General features: G+C 44.1%; 1 protein-coding gene across 2 annotated transcripts in view; it reads left to right on the top strand.

Annotated features, from left to right (window-relative positions):
• The window catches only part of LOC111969890 (rho GTPase-activating protein 39-like), a 50,841-nt gene that overhangs the window by 5,401 nt on the left and 28,107 nt on the right, over positions 1 to 17,333 (top strand). For both annotated transcript variants that reach the window (XM_023996254.3, XM_023996253.3), the window contains exons 2-3: positions 13,456 to 13,913; positions 14,105 to 14,510. In XM_023996254.3, coding sequence (XP_023852022.1) covers positions 13,456 to 13,913; positions 14,105 to 14,510 — 864 coding nt within the window. The remainder of the gene's footprint in view (positions 1 to 13,455; positions 13,914 to 14,104; positions 14,511 to 17,333) is intronic.

Genomic DNA, 17,333 nt, shown 5'->3' with positions numbered 1-17,333 from the left:
CTCGGCCCTGGTTTAGACACTGGGGTTGTTGTCATGTTGGCAGGAGATGGGGAACAGAGATGGCAGGCGCAACTCAAATTGCAGTTCCATACAGAGACTGTCCAACTACATAGTTAAACAAGAACATTGAATGGAAAGGGTGTTGTTTGACTATTGTCCAAGCAGATGGCTGAGGTTAACTCCTTATGGGCTTTTTTAATAATCTCAGCCCTAAATGTTGGTTTATGTCTTCATTTGTTACATTTCACCTCAGATAATCTGATGATAAAGAATGGACAAAGAAATAACAAAGACTAATCAGAGTTGCATCCTAATCGGTTCATTAACTCCATATTTGTTTGGACAAGTGACCCCATTATTCCTGGTATTGACTGACATTGAGTCGTGTATTTTGTAAACACCCTGTACTCTGTCTCTATGTCCCACATGCTCACTCTCATCCAGAGGCCGTCTGACCTGATAGTGCTCATTTGTTTGAGGATGGGAGGAGGAGTAGTGGAGGCCTGTAGGGGGTAAAGGGGGCTGTTGTTGGTCAGGCTTGCCCCCTATAAAAGAGGATTTATTGTGGTTTGACCCTGCTGCTGTCTCATGTCTCAGAGAGACAGTCACTGGGCATGTCCTGCTGGGCTATGAGGGGCCGGAAGTTCCCAGCATTACTTTAGTGGTAGGAAGAGCAGGATGGTGGGCGAAGACCAAGACAAAAGCCTCCATACAGCCACCATAGAGCACTGTTTCTTAGTTATTTTGGAGGCGAGGCCCAAAGTAAGCCTGTGAAGGTGGCCTGCCAACATTCAAATATTCCACATCTAAACCAATAGGAAGGTCTTGTTTAATCTTGACTCGCACACAGAGCAAGTTTGTTGCAGGGGCATTGGGTTGAGAGTGGGACCCTTGWATGGATTGGGAAAGAGTATATCCTATCTGGTAATGTAAAACTGTAAGTTGGAAATAATATTGGAAAATCAATCCTTTTTCAAGGGCCACCTTGTCAACTCTAAAATGTAGTCTTAATCCCAGGGCAGGAGAAGTGCAAACTGTTCATGTTTTGGATTATCACAGCTGTTGATGGAGTTCACCCCAAATCTCCTAAACATGTCCCAAGCTCCACCCACTGGACTCCGATGGAGGGCTATGATTGGCTGGCGGCCCTTGTGGGAATGGTAATGGAGACAGTTCTCGTTGAATGAAGTCTGGTTGCTGATCTGACAATAGAGCCCATTGTCCATGGCCATCAGGCATTAGCATAGGGTACACTGCATACACATTGTAATGCATATGATTGACTCATGGTTCAGGTTTTTATTCTTTCACAGACACCCTCTGGGTTTATGTAACACTAGAACATTTACATTTACTTTTGATACTTAAGTATATTTAAAAGCAAATACTTTTTGACTTTTACTCCAGTAGTATTTTACTGTGTGACATTTACTTGAGTCATTTTCTATTAAGGTATCTTTTTATTTATTTATTTTATTTAACCAAGTAGGCCAGTTGAGAACAAGTTCTCATTTACAACTGGGACCTAGCCAAGATAAAGCAAAGCAGTGCGACAAAAACAACACAGAGTTACACATAAACAAACGTACAGGCAATAACAAAATAGAAAAATCTGTATACAGTGTGTGCAAATGAAGTAAGGAGGTGAGGCAATATATAGGCTATAGTGGCAAAGTAATTACAATTTATCAATTTACATTGGAGTGATAGATGTGTAGATGAGGATGTGCAAGTAGAAATACTGGTGTGCAAAAGAGCAGAAAAACAAATATGGGGATGAGGTAGGTAGTTGGTTGGATGTTTTTTTTTACAGATGGTCTGTGTACAGCTGAAGCGATCGTTAAGCTGCTCTGACAGCTGACGCTTAAAGTTAGTGAGGGAGATATAAGTCTCCAACTTCAGTGATTTTTGCAATTTGTTCCAGTCATTGGCAGCAGAGGACTGGAAGTAAAGGCGGCCAAATGTGGTGTTAGCTTTACGGATGACCAGTGAAATATACCTGCTGGAGCGCGTGCTACAGGTGGGTGTTGCTATGGTGACCAGTGATCTGAGATAAGGCGGCGCTTTACCTAGCAAAGACTTATAGATRGCCGAAGTCAAGGATCGGTAGGATAGTCAGTTTTACGAGGGTATGTTTGGCAGCATGAGTGAAGGAGACTTGTTGCGAAATAGGAAGCCGATTCTAGATTTAATTTTGGATTGGAGATGCTTAATATGAGTCTGGAAGGAGACTTTACAGTCTAACCAGACACCTYGGTATTTATAGTTGTCCACATATTCTAAGTCAGAACCGTCCAGAGTTATTTTTACTCAAGTATAACAATTGGGTACTTTTTCCACCACTGCTCCTGTGCTTTATTTGATCTCTTAACACAAGGCCAGCTTTATCATGCCTGACATATCCTCCATAAAAAATTACCCCACACTGCTCCCAGTGTTGGATCTGGATGTGTGAGGAATGAACATGAACAACTGCTGGGGGGGGGGTTTGACAACCTTTTGGCGAAGTGATCAGCAATGGTCCTGTCAGGCTGATGTAGGCTACTTCAGAAAGAAAGACACCAGAACCTTCTTTCAAAAACTATTGAAGCACACCTATACGACCACAAAAACAGTCCATAACCCAGAGACATTTGACCAAATGCTTCCTAGTTTGAGGATTTCACGACTCCATTAATGTCACCATCGCATGAGCTCCTTTCTCGGTCTCACAAGGGAAACCCTACGCCCCAAAGGCTAGGGACAGATCCCATACTTCATTAATCTCCTCACCACAATTACCTATATCCTCAGGGCACTCCTGCAGTGGGGAAGAAGTTTAACAGGCTTCTTAGCACTACAGTAGAATCAATGGCATGGCAAATAAACCCATTCACATTCTAAAGGGGCAGACAGTATGCAGCCTTCAGGGCCTGATATAAAGCACATTGCTGTTAGGCCTAAAGATGTAATGAAGCACCAGGTTTTAATCCTCCCATTTATTGTGTTGCCAATGAGGAGAACTGGTGGGACGGTTGGAATTAGAGTTGAAAAACAATAGAAGCAAAGAATGTGTGTGACAGGTGCAGGGCTGTTCTATGTCATCTGAAACATGTGCARGCTCTCCTCTCCCTCTGATTGTTCTCTCAAGCCTGGATGTGGGTTCCTCCCTGTGTCTGTCCAGTACAATGGTGACCCAATACTCTGTATCCTATTCCTAATTCAGAAAATGTGTGGCTAGTAGGCTTCAATGGTATGCCGTATACCGGGGTATTTGGAAATGGCCACAGGATAGTTTTTCAATACCATTTAAACTACTYCTTTGAAGTTTATTTTTTCCACATTTGAATATTTGTAGCTACTTTTTAGTACGTACCTGCAGTCAACTTGTGCAATATGTTAGGAGATAAAGCAGATCGTGTTCATTTCACCTGTCACATTGTTTTACATTTTGAAGCTTATCACATGTAGTTAGTTTACAAGCACACAACCACYAGAGACCAGAGCCTTGTGAGTCACTCACTGTTTGATATCTTAGAACTATTAAGTTAACTGTCTAAAATGTGCTAAATGCTGTGCAGTTATCCATTTGGTTTACTAACTTCTTAGCTAGCTAGCTAAGTGGTTAGCTTCTTGCAATCAAGCTCCTCTTGGTAACAACAGCAGAGAATTCCCTCCTTGATCAAAAGCCAATATTTGTTCTGTGCATGCAGCAAACTTTGAGTAGCATTTTTGCACACATACTTGTATACCTTTTATMAYCTGGGATGTTTGTCCTGGAAATAGTTTGTCAAAGACTTTATAAAAATGTTTTCATGTGTTCGTTAGCATTTAGCTAGCATTTGCTATGGGATTACATTGCTTAAAATAGCGCCCCTTGTGTTCAGTGCTGGTATTACTGAATATCCCAGGATAGAACAAGGTCGGTATGACAACCTGGATACCGCCCAAGCCTAGTGGCTAGGTGTTAGAACTTTAATCAAACATCACTCTAAATGTAATAAATGGCCATAAGCCTACACCTGACATCCATACATATAGTGGYGCAAAAAAGTATTTAGTCAGCCACCAATTGTGCAAGTTCTCCCACTTAAAAATATGAGAGAGGCCTGTAATTTTCATCATAGGTACACTTCAACTATGACAGACAAAATGAGAAACAAAATTAAAGAAAATCACATTGTAGGATTTTTAATGAATTTATTTGCATAATTTATTTTTTATTTGAATAAATTCATAAAAAATCCTACAATGTGATTTTCTGGATTTTTTTTTCTTCTCATTTTGTCTGTCATAGTTGAAGTGTACCTATGATGAAAATTACAGGCCTCTCATCTTTTTAAGAACTTGCGCAATTGGTGGCTGACTAAATACTTTTTTGCCCCACTGTACATCATCTTGGTTTACTTAAGCTGTTAGTTCCCTTGTGTTCATTGCAGATACATTGATTGCTTTGTGTTCTGGGGGCCCCTAACTCTAGCATACACTGTACACTAAAGGGGACATGGTACAGTCTGAATTACACACTGCTAATTCGGGGTGTGAACGTTTAAACGAAATTGGGACATTAATGTTAAAAATCTTAATCAGAAAAACTTTCTTCCACAAAATCACAGTGCAGTTACCACAGAACTACCACGAACAGGTCCCGATCATCATCACTAAGGGAAAAATACAAATTAAACAAATGACTAACGCAACAATTCTGTAATGGTAGTAGGAGATATGCATCTTTCAAATTATTTGCCACGAATATAAAGCGCTCTGCACATTATCGTCATGTTGGAAAAATGGCAGAGAAAGACAGTGAACAACCTGCTCTACCCTGAGTTAGTACAATTTCGAGTTGGCTGCTGCGCTGGGATTTTAGCTGACCCAACATTACAACCTATTGGTGCTAGCGATTAGTGCTTTGGAAACATGCTAAAGTACGGACTGACTGCTAGAAACATGTCTACAACTTCATCAGCAAGCTGTCAAACTATCGTAAGTAAGTGACAAACTACATACTGTTTATCGGTGCACTGCCTAACATCCTTAGACATTCCATCCCTGTGTTTGTCAGTGAAGCTAGCTAACTTTCTCACTGTCTATCAGAGCATATGTCTGTCTGCCCCCGTGCCTGTATTTTAATAGTGAGTAAGTCATGCACAAGACATGTCATGGGAGACATCATCTCAATGTTAATTTTTGCCAAATCTCTTGAAGACTCGAGTGGCCACTTGCTTATGGGCCAAGTGTTCGCTTTGAGATTCAGTACATAGAACTTCATTTCCCACTAGCGATCCTATGCAATAGGACCACCATACGCAATAGGACCATATTCTGCATTGAGTTCACATAACAATTTCTGTTTTTGTAATTGTCTTAAAGGAAAACCAATAAAAAAGAGCAGTTTAAGCATTTAAGATAAATTGTCCATTTGTTATCACATCCCTACTGCTAATGGGGCTACTGTCGAGCACGGCACACTCAGTCCATGTCTTTACAACACATTATGTTTTACAATATTTGGATAAGCAGGTTGCCTGGCAGCTATGTTGTATAGACTTTGAACGTAATACATAATCAAACAGAAGGTGGCCTTTGCTAGATTATAACTAATTTTATGTTGAGGTGTATGCCACTGCTCGCACGACTGGGCTGAATGGCTTATAGAAGAAGGTTTGTTGTCTTTATAGTCTGATTCTAGCCTCTGACACATTTCCAAAGAACCTCTGTGACCTGTTTTGCAAGGTGAGTAAGGAGGATTTTAACTGAATTTAGCTGAGTTTGTTATTTATAAAAACCAGTATCTGAGSAGAAAGAATATTTTATGTCTTCAGATAGGAAATAGTAGGTCTGTAAATACACTCAGGCTGACTTAGTTTGGCACTGGTGGACGGAGTGCTAGGTTAGCTAAATGACAGCCCGTGTTTGAAACATCAGCCTGGGCTGGTCCTCAGGAGACAGGGCAGAGTCTCTCTGAATAACCTGTTGTTAGGCGAGGTTAGATGTTGGTTTACGAGGGCAGTAAACATTAAATGGCTGTTTTAAATTGGTCACTGATGGCTTTAGTCCTATTTCCAATGAATTTAGATACAGTAAACATTAAATGGCTGTTTTAAATTGGTCACTGATGGCTTTAGTCCTATTTCCAATTAATTTAGATACACACATGCAATTATTCCCCATTGGTTTAGATTTCTGTTATTCAGCCGTTAGACCATCTGTCTTTACATCAACTTGTATGGCTCCTGTTAGCCCTGTACAGAACACTGTCTCTATAGTCTCCTGTCTCTTCACTTCATTGTGGCTGAGGTACTTGGAGGAAAACCTTTTTTCACAATAGTTTATCTTTGAGGGAATCGATTTGAGCTATACTGGAATTTGAATTTGATTGAAAGCCAAAACTAAACAATGACAGAACTGTGGTGCCCTATTTTCAGACAATGCAATGTCCACTCCTATGTTTTTCACTGCTGGGAAAACTGTCATTTATACTTTGGGTTGTTTTAAAACAATGGAGCAGATTCCATGAGCAGAATGCTGTTCTGCCTTCTGGGGAAACTCCATTCAACATCTCAAGTTATTTTGGGACAACTGTAAATTGTGGGTTGTGGATGAAGTTATTATTGAGAATGAGACGTCTGACACATAGTGGCTAGGAGAAACAGGATGGAGGAGAGAGTGCGTGTGTTTATGTTGGTCTTGTTGCAATGCTCTGTCTTGTTTTCTGTTTGGGGAGGTGTTTTTYAATATTTTTTGTCATCCTAGAATAACCACTTGGTGCATAGACGTCTCCTTGACCCAGATGGGAGATAAAGAGCCCGTGTGCCTTCCATGGAGAGAGTGTGAATGTGTTATCAGATTTAGAGAATAATAAGAACCAAACACCAGTATTAGGATATATGTTACCAATTTATCTTCAGCACTGTCTTACCTGTGGCATAGTAGGTGTATTATGTCTATGCTTCACATACAGTAGTGTCCCTTCTGATGTTTACTGTAGTCAGTGGGGTTACTGGAGTGAGGCTAAGTGCCTCTCTCAGTAGTATAACCATAGCACTCTCCCAATGCACATCTGCTTCAATTTAGAATATGTTGTCTTACAGAAAATCAGGTGCCGCTTTCATTAGTCACACGAGCACATGTATAAAGAGTTCATTTCAGATCATTATAAAACATTTAGAGTAGTGTTTTCAACTTTAATGGAGTTATGCGGACTGCATTCCAAACCATTTGTAGACATTACACTGGGTGAAAAGGGTAAATATCAGGGAATATCTTTACCTATACAATTCCGGATATCTGACATTTTATTAGATATACTGTAAGGAGTAGACATGCTCCAGATACGCATTTCCTTATTTCATATACAGAGCTAGGATATTCTCTATAATGGGACAGTTTCTACATGCATCCAATCCGGAACTCAGAAATCTCCCTGCTACCGTATGAGTCCAGGGAGATATCTGGGGTGAGATACGTTCACCTGATGCGCTTGCTCCAGCTTACATATTTGTAGAATACTATAACTCCTGAAAGAGTATGTAGTCAGTACCTGAACATTTATGTATCTGTATTTCAAAAAAAAAAAAAGGCATTTCAATAGATATCCTTACATGATATGTAATATTCCTCCTCGTATGTCTGATCAAAAACGGGCTAAATCCAAATTATGAAATGCCTCGAGGCCAAATTATTTTACCTGTTCAGGCACTGGAAATCATCCTGCTTCTTCACATGATGTTGACATATCTGAGCATACATTTGCATCATATTCAGTAGTAGGCTATACAAGGCACGGAAAGGCAAACATTTTATATTTAATCAAAGTTGCTATTTCCAAAGCACATCTCTGCTATTTCTGTAAAAAAAAAAAAAAATGCAGCATAGCAAATCCAGAGTTCCAATCACAACACATGTTTTCTGTAAAGATACAAACATAGCAAGGATTGGCCTAAAACATATATTTGTATATATTTTCACAGAAAATAAAAGTTGCACACCCTCAATACCACATACCTGCTCTGTTTTTGTTAAGGACTACGGGTGCAGGTTGGGGCGTGATCGGCGGTCCCTCGCAGTCCTGACCCAACATGGTGGTAGTGTTGGTCTGTGATCCACTCRAAACTGTCAATGCATCAGTAATGAATCAAATTTGTGTCTATTGCAAGAAAATATTGTCCTTTCACATAACCATACCACAAGGTAGCTACCTTACTCTACCTGCTTCATTCATGACGAGACAACGAACTGGAACAACCTAGCTAGCTAGCAAGCCATGCTGCTAGCTAAAATGTTGTTATTTGTTAGCTAGCTAGGCTACCAGTTAGCTTTTACCCCCCTATCAAGCCTAGCTAGCTAGCTGGCCATACTGGCTGCTGGCCAAATTAGCTAACGTTCTTGATTCTAGTTACTAAGATCAATAAAACATCTCAAATTAGCTACTCACTTAAGTGTTAACAACTTCAAAGTATTTTCTGAACAGTTTCTCACGTCGTTGTTTCTCCAGTTATCAGTTCAACCACACACCGTTTACACACTCATTTGTGGCCCCCAAATTCAAAAATGACAGTTGTATCTCCACAGCAGAAAATATGAGATTCTTGTTGCTAGGCTACCAGTTACAGTGCTTTCAGTTTGTGCATGCCTTTATCCAGAGGGAATAGAAAAATTATAGCTAGTGTCTGAAAGAATGATATGGATTTAATATTTGTCCAATTATTGAGCATGTCCTCAACTCAAATAAGCATCAGAAATTGTCCTTATTTAGCATATCAAAATGGATATCATGATCCTGATGTGGCCCTCACTCAATAGCATATACTATGTAGACCTACTGTCAGTATTTAACAAGGCAAGTCAGTTAAGAACAAATTCTTATTTACAATGACGGCCTACACTGGCCAAACCCTAACCTGGACGATGCTGGGCCAGTTGTGCGCCGCCCTATGGGACTCCCAATCACGGCCGGTTGTGATACAGCCTGGAATCYAACCATGGTCTGTAGTGACGCCTCTAGCACTGAGATGCAGTGCCTTAGACCGCTGCGCCACTCGAGAGCCCTAACCGGCTGTGATTTGTCATCATATAGAGAAAATAAGATGTTCACATAGGCCTGTCTCCGGCTATCTAATGAGCACATCCTGCCATAGGAAATGCTCATGAGTAATCCCAATATCATATGTCTAAAAGACACATGTGGATTCAGAATTTGTCAGGATATGGTGCACATCCACAAACTCAATATGTATTGGAAATMATCTGTATTCTCTACAATATCAAAAACGTATCATGTGAAGATATCCCCTGATATGGACCCTTTTCGCCCAGTGATTTTCTATTGAGTAGGACAACTGCATACTCACACACTTCTAACTCAGCGACTGGCTCGAGTGTAACAGATTAGTTTGACCATCAAGTAACACTGTAAAAGTTCAACCCTATCTCACCAACCATTTGAAAGAGGGTCGATCTCTACTCTGCACAGTGAACTTGAGTGGCTGGGTGATGTTACACATCACATAGTTAGATAACGGGGAGGGTGTTGATCTTGTATAAGAGCTCCCAGAATACATCTTCCAAGAATTCCAAACCTGACCGACAGGTTTATCAGCAGCTGTCAGCGAGATGCTGGTTCCACTTTGTATCCTAACTACTGTTTATTTACCCTGGTGGAAAGTCCATTATGCAACCACTGTACCCCACGCTGCTTCTACACAGCTAACTCTGGCCTACGCACATGACCTTTAACCCCTGGTTTCTTGTCAGKACGTTTACATGGTGGTGTCTTATGCACGTGTTCACAACATCTCTCCGCTGCTGTGTTTTCTCTTTCTGATTTTTTTTCTCTCATAACAATAATGTAATGCCAAAAACGTGACTTTGACAGGGTTGCCAGGGACCTCACATTGCGATATTGTCACGATACTTATGTGCCGATAATTACAAGTTTTATTGCGATTCGATGTTCCAAGCACATTGCTCACCATGTCTGCTGCAGAGGGGAAGAGAGCCATAAGAAAACAAATTGGCTTACTATTTAAAAATGATGAACAAGCTATGAAGCAAAAATACTGGCGTTTTTGGTGCAGGTACAACTGACTAGAGCAAAGATAATATTGTGACAGTCAAACTGGAGGCATAAGCAGTCAATAGTCCTATGCCACACACTCCCCACTTGCTGCTGTAAGGGAATGCCTCCTTGGGAGACTGGAAGCAGTGGGAGGGAGGCTGAGGAGTGGGTGTGTGGGATAGGACTATTGACTGCTTATGTCTCCAGTTTGACTGTCCCTTTATTTCCACCCGCTTCCCGCCCATTAAGCTTTTGATCCATCAGTATAAAAGTCGTCCCCTCCTCGACTGAAACTATCCATGGCGCCTCACTGCAGGAATTCTCTTTTGTGATTAGCTAGACTTGTAAACACCCCCCCTTCATGCCCATCCCTCATCACATCAAACTCTCTCAATTCAAAAGGGCTTTATTTGCATGTGAAACATGTTTACATTGCCATTACATCGTCTGTCTCTGTCTCTGTCTTTCTCTCTCCGGCTCTCACACACATTCTCTCTCTCACATAATGATGTATGTGGACACTTACATACTTTGACTGCAGATGTTCAGAAGAAAACAGGGCTAAATTAGATTTATTCGTCTCTCTTCTTGAAGAGGTTGGTCATGTTAATTACAGTCATGTAAGCTGTGACAGGGAATTATGTGTCCTTGTTCAGAGTGGGAGGCAGATGGTCTCCCAACAGACAGCAGAAACATTCACACTGACACCACACAGGCAGGGATCATGTGGAGAGCCCCTGTCCCCCTGGATGTTAACCTGGCAGTGAAGAGAGGAACGCATACAGATAGTTTCCACTGAGCTTTATGCCCAATGCAAAGGCAGTCCTGTCGACTTGGCTGGCATTCTTCTCTTCTGAGGCTATTTTGAGGCTGGGGGTGCGGGTGGCATGTGTTGGGTACTGTGGCCTGTGCCAGACACCCTGCACCCCCTCTTCACCACAGGTTCCCTGGCCATGTGTCCCAAATTGTAGGGAAATGGTCAAATGCCCTCGTCCATGATGATCTGGGAGTGCATTTGAAAAAGAGAATCCCGGCTCTATGCATTTACTGGTCTGTCAACCACTGACACCGCCCCCAGTTAACTCTTGGGCTGCTTTATTCCCCTTTAACACACACAGGAACTTTATTTACACACAGAAACATTCAGGTACCTGGGGATGTACTGGAATGGTTGTGGTTCTCTAATGGACAGAAACAGAGGTAATGAACACACTTTYCACAATGCAATAACTAATAGCACAAGTAGAGAAACAAAGCTTTTAACAATGGAAGCAATGTATACATGTCAACAAGCTCTGTCTCACTGCAGAATTAGACGTTCATCCACGTTCTTCAGACGTTACATTTGGAGTTGTTTTTGTTGCTCCTGCTGCTCTGTATCATTCCATTTCTCCAAATTTCGAAGTTAAGGATTAAGTTTAGGCACTCATTCCGAATGGTTAAGGTTTGGGATACGGTTAAAACCAAAAATTACAAACCTGTGTCCAGGACTAGGATCGAACGCGAAACCTTCTGATCCAGAGTCATGGGAGTACGCCCATCCACAACACCCTAGCAAAACCCAAGCCTACTTAATAGCGCTCACTGTTGCCCCTTCTCGACGTCCTCAGGACATGGATAGACGTCCAATTCGAACTTCAATCTTGAATGACCTGGCTGATAAATGTATATGCTACCTGCACACATTACATAACAAAGTAAACATACAATACAACTAATTTTGAAGAACAATATACATGTCACACAACTCACTTTGTGCACGCACACCATCCCAGTCCACAGAAGTCCAGTTGTGTTGAGTAGAGCATAGGTGTAGGAGCTTGCTGCTCTCTCTGCAACTGCTTGGAGGAGACTGAGAAGTGTGTGTGACCTGGAGATTCAGAAGGGTGTCCGGCACCCTAGCAACTGGCATGGCAACCAATCAGAGCTAGGTCAAACAGGTCATAGAGTTTGAGGCCGGCTATGGTAAAACTAGACTATCAGGCATCACTACTGGGGAACAGGGAGTTTATTTTTATTTTACCTTTATTTAACTAGGCAAGTCAGTTAAGAACAAATTCTTATTTTCAATGATGGCCTAGGAACAGTTGGTTAACTGCCATGTTCAGGGGCAGAACGACAGATTGCTACCTTGTCAGCTCGGGGATCCGATCTTGCAACCTTTCGGTTACTAGTCCAATGCTCTAACCACTAGGCTACCTGAGTGAGGTGTGCAACTTGAAAGGTTGTGAGGTGATGGTAAGAGTCATCGGCAGGGAACTTGTAACAGCCACCCCTAAATATGAGCAGCATATTTTGCCCATGTAGGTCCAGACTCAGTGGTGGTATATCCGGGAAGTCAATCAGCGGCTGGACCAGGACTGGAGCTGGGTCAGGTGGTGCATGCTGGGCAGGGGCAACCTGGGCAACCCCAATGGACCTTCATCTGACACCGCCTGGTATAGAGGTCCTGAATGGCAGGGAGCTCGGCCCCAGTGATGTACTGGTCCGTACGCACTACCCTCTGTAGCACCTTGCGGTCGGATGCCAAGCAGTTGCAATACCAAGCAGTGATGCACCCAGTCAAGATGCTCTCAATGGTGCAGCTGTATAACTTTTGAAGATCTGAGGGCCCATGCCAAATCTTTTCAACCTCCATTTTCAGGTTCTTCTTCTCCAATGCCCTGTCTCTACCTCCTGCCTAGCCCCTAACTGGGTTCTCAGCCGACCTATAAGGACACGACAGGCTGGCTGTGGGTCTCTCATGGATTCATTGGCACACTTGAAGCTGCTCTGCATCAGAGAACTAGATCAAAAGAGACCATATAAGGGATTTCTCAAAGGGAAACATGACCCAAATGTATCTCCTCAATCTGACAGGTTGCCCCCTTTCTCAATGACACATTCCTCTGTACCCTGTCTGTGTGTGTATGTGGGCCAGTCTCAAACCCCTCCCCACCCCTTCCCAGTGTTCTGCTGAGTTAGCTGCTAGTGATCCTCATGCCATGCCCAGTGTGGTGCTGTTGGAGCGGATGGTGCTCTCCAGGCCTGCCGGCTGTGGTCCTAGTGCCGTACAGAGCGGGTCCACCTGTCCCTTAGTCAGATCAGACACACAGAGCTATTCCCGCTGCTCCTCAGCCCACCAGAGGGATGACATCACTGCTGAACCAGCATTCTATAGCACTCACACACAGATGGACACGTGTTGTGGTCGCAAACATTCACTATACATATGGGTCGTGTAAGGGTGTTTGCTTTGTAGTCCGTTTTTGACTTTAACTTGTGTGCAGGTTATCGGATAAGCATTTAACAGGGATGGTCATATCAGTAGGATTTCCATACTGAACAAAGTGTTTTGTTATTAATTGCTTCAAAGCGGTTTTCCTCTTTCTCGTTACTCTCAGTCCTAACAACATTATTTTCTGTCTGTTTTTTAGTCCAGATTGGGTGGAGATCCTGGAGCCACGCTCTCGGGAGCGCATGTATGTGAACCTGGCCACTGGCGAATGCGGCTGGGACCCTCCCTTAGGCGCTCCCGTTCGTCAGGCTGACGGCAACCAGTGGTGGGAGCTCTTTGACTCCCAGAGCGGCCGCTTCTACTACTACAACTCCGTGGGACGCCAGACTGTCTGGCACCGACCCCAAGGGGGCGACATAGTTCCCCTCTCCCAGCTACAGGCTATGAAGCGCTGCTCTGAGGCCAAGCGGGCCGGGGGAACTGGAGAGAGGGACAGGGAGCCTGGAACAGGTAGACTGGGGAGTACAGGGAGCCGTACAGGGAGCCAGGGACGCGGCACCCCTCTTCCAGAGCACCATGGAGTGGGGGGTACAGACAGCCAGGGGCGCCTCACCCCTCGTCCAGAGCACCATGGAGCAGGGAGCCTGGGGAGTACAGGCAGCCAGGGACAACAAAAAAAAAGACCTGCCCCTCGTCCAGAGCATTATGGAGCGGGGGTACAGACAGGCAGGGACACCGCACCCCTCATCCAGAGCATAATGGAGCAGGAAGCCTGGGGAGTACAGGCAGCAGGGACACGCACCCCTCTTCCAGAGCACCATGAGCCAGAGTTAGCCTGGGGAGTACAGGCAGCCAGGGACACCGCACCCCTCTTCCAGAGCACCATGGAGCAGGTAGCCTGGGGAGTACAGGCAGCCAGGGACACCACACCCCTCTTCCAGAGCACCATGGAGCAGGTAGCCTGGGGAGTATAGGCAGCCAGGGACACCGCACCCCTCTTCCAGAGCACCATGGAGCGGGTAGTCTGGGGAGTATAGGCAGCCAGGGACACCGCACCCCTCTTCCAGAGCACCATGGAGCAGGTAGTCTGGGGAGTACAGGCAGCCAGGGACACCGCACCCCTCTTCCAGAGCAGAGTAAGCCTGTCCCCAGAACCCCTGAGACCCCAAGCGAGAGAGAGACTTCAGACACAGTGGTGGACGGCAGACCAGCTCAGGGAGACAACAGCTCGGACGAAAGCAAGGAGTCACTGAGGTACGTCTGATCTCTTTGTTTTGCTATTGAACCAAATGACTGTTGATAGGTAGGACATGGTTGGATTTAATTATTAGAGGATCACGTTTCAGTAAAGAGGCCATATGGTAATAGCAAAAACATATTTGTTATCCCATTGTGGCATGCTGACTTTAAAATGCTTTGGGCATGAGACCATTTGACAAGTAAGGCTACCTCGACTGCTTTATTTTCACTCTCACTTATCCTGACATTCCACATGCACCACGTTTCCATAATTTTCTCTGTGAATCACACCGCAACCATTTTAAAGCAAATTGCTACCAAATGTGAAGACGGGTGCAGTCATAAAGTGCATGACATTCCCCTCTCCCTTCACGTTGGTAGAAAGGCACCTAACAGTAAGGGCCATTCAAAGACCCTATCGTGTGCTCAGCGCGGTGGCAGAATCCAAACCAGCATCTCCCCTTGAGAGGCAGATTCCACACATGCCAGCTCTATTTCCCCTGGCCCATGGCCACTAGTGCTGTCTCAGTGCCCCTGTGTGCTGCTCACTGCCGCTACGCTCCACTCCAGCCCCATATACGCTCATTTATTTTTCCTAAAACAACACGAGGCCCCTCGACATCAAGGACCAATGGGGGTCTCTGGTGGGGGAAGCCATACCACCGGAGACAAAACATGACTGAGGTACCCTTTAATAACGTTTCAGAGGAAAGGAGGAGTGTTGTCTGTTCTTGGGTAATAACATACAGAACTTCTACWTTCCAGTTAGTTCTAAACAGGAGACCCTGCTGTTCCTAGAGTTGTCTGTGTCTCTTCACTTCGACCTGGCCCCTCTGCTCTCTACCTGGGTCCTGGGTATCAATCCTCAGCCACGTGGAGGACCTCACCTCGCCGGGGTCAGCAGGACTATCCTACCCTCTGACCCTGATTGCGTAAGATAGAAGGGGAACTAATTGCTCACCCCTTGCTGTCCGAAGGCCCTGGTGGAGATACAGCCTGCCTGACTCTTTGACATTCCATCCTTTTAGAAGCATTTACTCCCCAGGGATCTCCACCACTCTGCAGTCATCCCTAATGACTCAATGTTTCCCAGAAGTCTCCATGTCTCCCCAAAACAATGGGCATCTGTGTCTCTGGGTGGAGCTGAAGAGTCTTAAACTCTTCTGGGCTTTGCACCCCACTTAGCCATATGGTGGTTTTCACTGGTCTTTCTCTCTGGGCTTGTAATTAGATCCCACCATGCAATGAGGAGAGAAGATGGAATGTGACAAACAATAAATGGATGGAAACAGAGTTTGTTTCATGTTTGGGGTTGGAGAGGAACATTTCGGGACCTGCACCTTTCTCTTCTTCACGTCTGGCTGATTAATAGCTGAGCCTAGTCATGATCAAAGGGACATTTCAAACATTTTCAACTTCATATTCTCCAGCACCACCCCAACATCAACCTACAGTATACAAATGGTGCGTTTCTATGTTTAGGAGTAAAAAATATAGAGGAACTGTTTCCAATGACATCATGAACCAATTATTATGTAACACCTACTCATAATTGGTTAAAATCACGATTCAACACATCTTCCTTTTTTAATACGAAACATAGAAACTTGCAGTTTTCACATATGTTGATGTTGGGGAGGTGCTGGAGATGATGAGTATGAAGTCGAATTGTTTTGACATTTTCCTTTAAGAGGCTCTGCCAGTTCAGTAGTGTGGAAGGCTCTGCCAGTTCAGTAGTGTGGAAGGCTCTGCCAGTTCAGTAGTGTGGAAGGCTCTGCCTGTTCAGAGTTGGTGGAAGGCTCTGCCTGTTCAGTAGTGTGGAAGGCTCTGCCTGTTCAGTAGTGTGGAAGGCTCTGCCTGTTCAGTAGTGTGGAAGGCTCTGCCTGTTTCAGTAGTGTGGAAGGCTCTGCTTGTTCAGTAGTGTGGAAGGCTCTGCCTGTTCAGTAGTGTGGAAGGCTCTGCCTGTTCAGTAGTGTGGAGGCTCTGCCTGTTCAGTAGTGTGGAAGGCTCTGCCTGTTCAGTAGTGTGGAAAGGCTCTTGCCTGTTGCAGTAGTGTGGTGGAAGGCTCTGCCTGTTCAGTAGTGTGGAAGGCTCTGCCAGTTCAGTAGTGTGGAAGGCTCTGCCAGTTCAGTAGTGTGGAAGGCTTTGTAGGGCATGTAGTGCTCTATTGAAAGAGATGCACCAGATAGCCTTAGTTTGTTCTTGAGGAAAGTGTAGGCTCTTTTTACACAAGCATCATTCATTTCTATTCCAGGACAGAAGTGGGCTGGGCATTCATGTATTCCATGCTGAACATGGGGTTTCTTGACATTCAGCTATGTTCCTTTAAGGTGTGCATAATGTCTACTTCAGTTTGACCAAGTTCCCTTTTCTTACTTTGTTGAATCTGTTCAGAAATTCATGTGCATTTCAACATTGATGATGATGTTTGAGAGAAAAGTGTTCAGAGGAAACTTGACAATCAGTTGTTCCAATCCCAGTTTCCTTTTAGTTCTATAAATACATCGGAGGAGTGGTCTTACAATATCTATCTGCCTGTTAACACAGGGTTTCCCAAATTCTGTCCTGGGGCCCCTCCTGGGTGCATGTTTTGGTTTTTGCCCAAGCTCTACACAGCTGATCAAATTAACCAATTCATCATCAAGCTTTGATTATTTGAATCAGCTGTGTAGTACAAAGGCAAAAAACAAAACGAGCARCCAGGGGGGGGACCCAGGACCGACTTTGGGAAACCCTGTGTTTACACACCAACTGTGMTCAGTTGGGTTGCACTGTTTAGTTTTTTCAGCTTTTTCTCTCGCTCGCGCACGTTAAATCTGTTACTCTTATCACATGGCC

Source organism: Salvelinus sp. IW2-2015, linkage group LG11 (genome assembly GCF_002910315.2).
Source record: "Salvelinus sp. IW2-2015 linkage group LG11, ASM291031v2, whole genome shotgun sequence".
NCBI classification, from domain to species: domain Eukaryota; kingdom Metazoa; phylum Chordata; class Actinopteri; order Salmoniformes; family Salmonidae; genus Salvelinus; species Salvelinus sp. IW2-2015.
The sequence above is the reverse complement of the archived record's forward strand: the minus strand, read 5'-3'. Positions and strand labels throughout refer to the sequence as shown.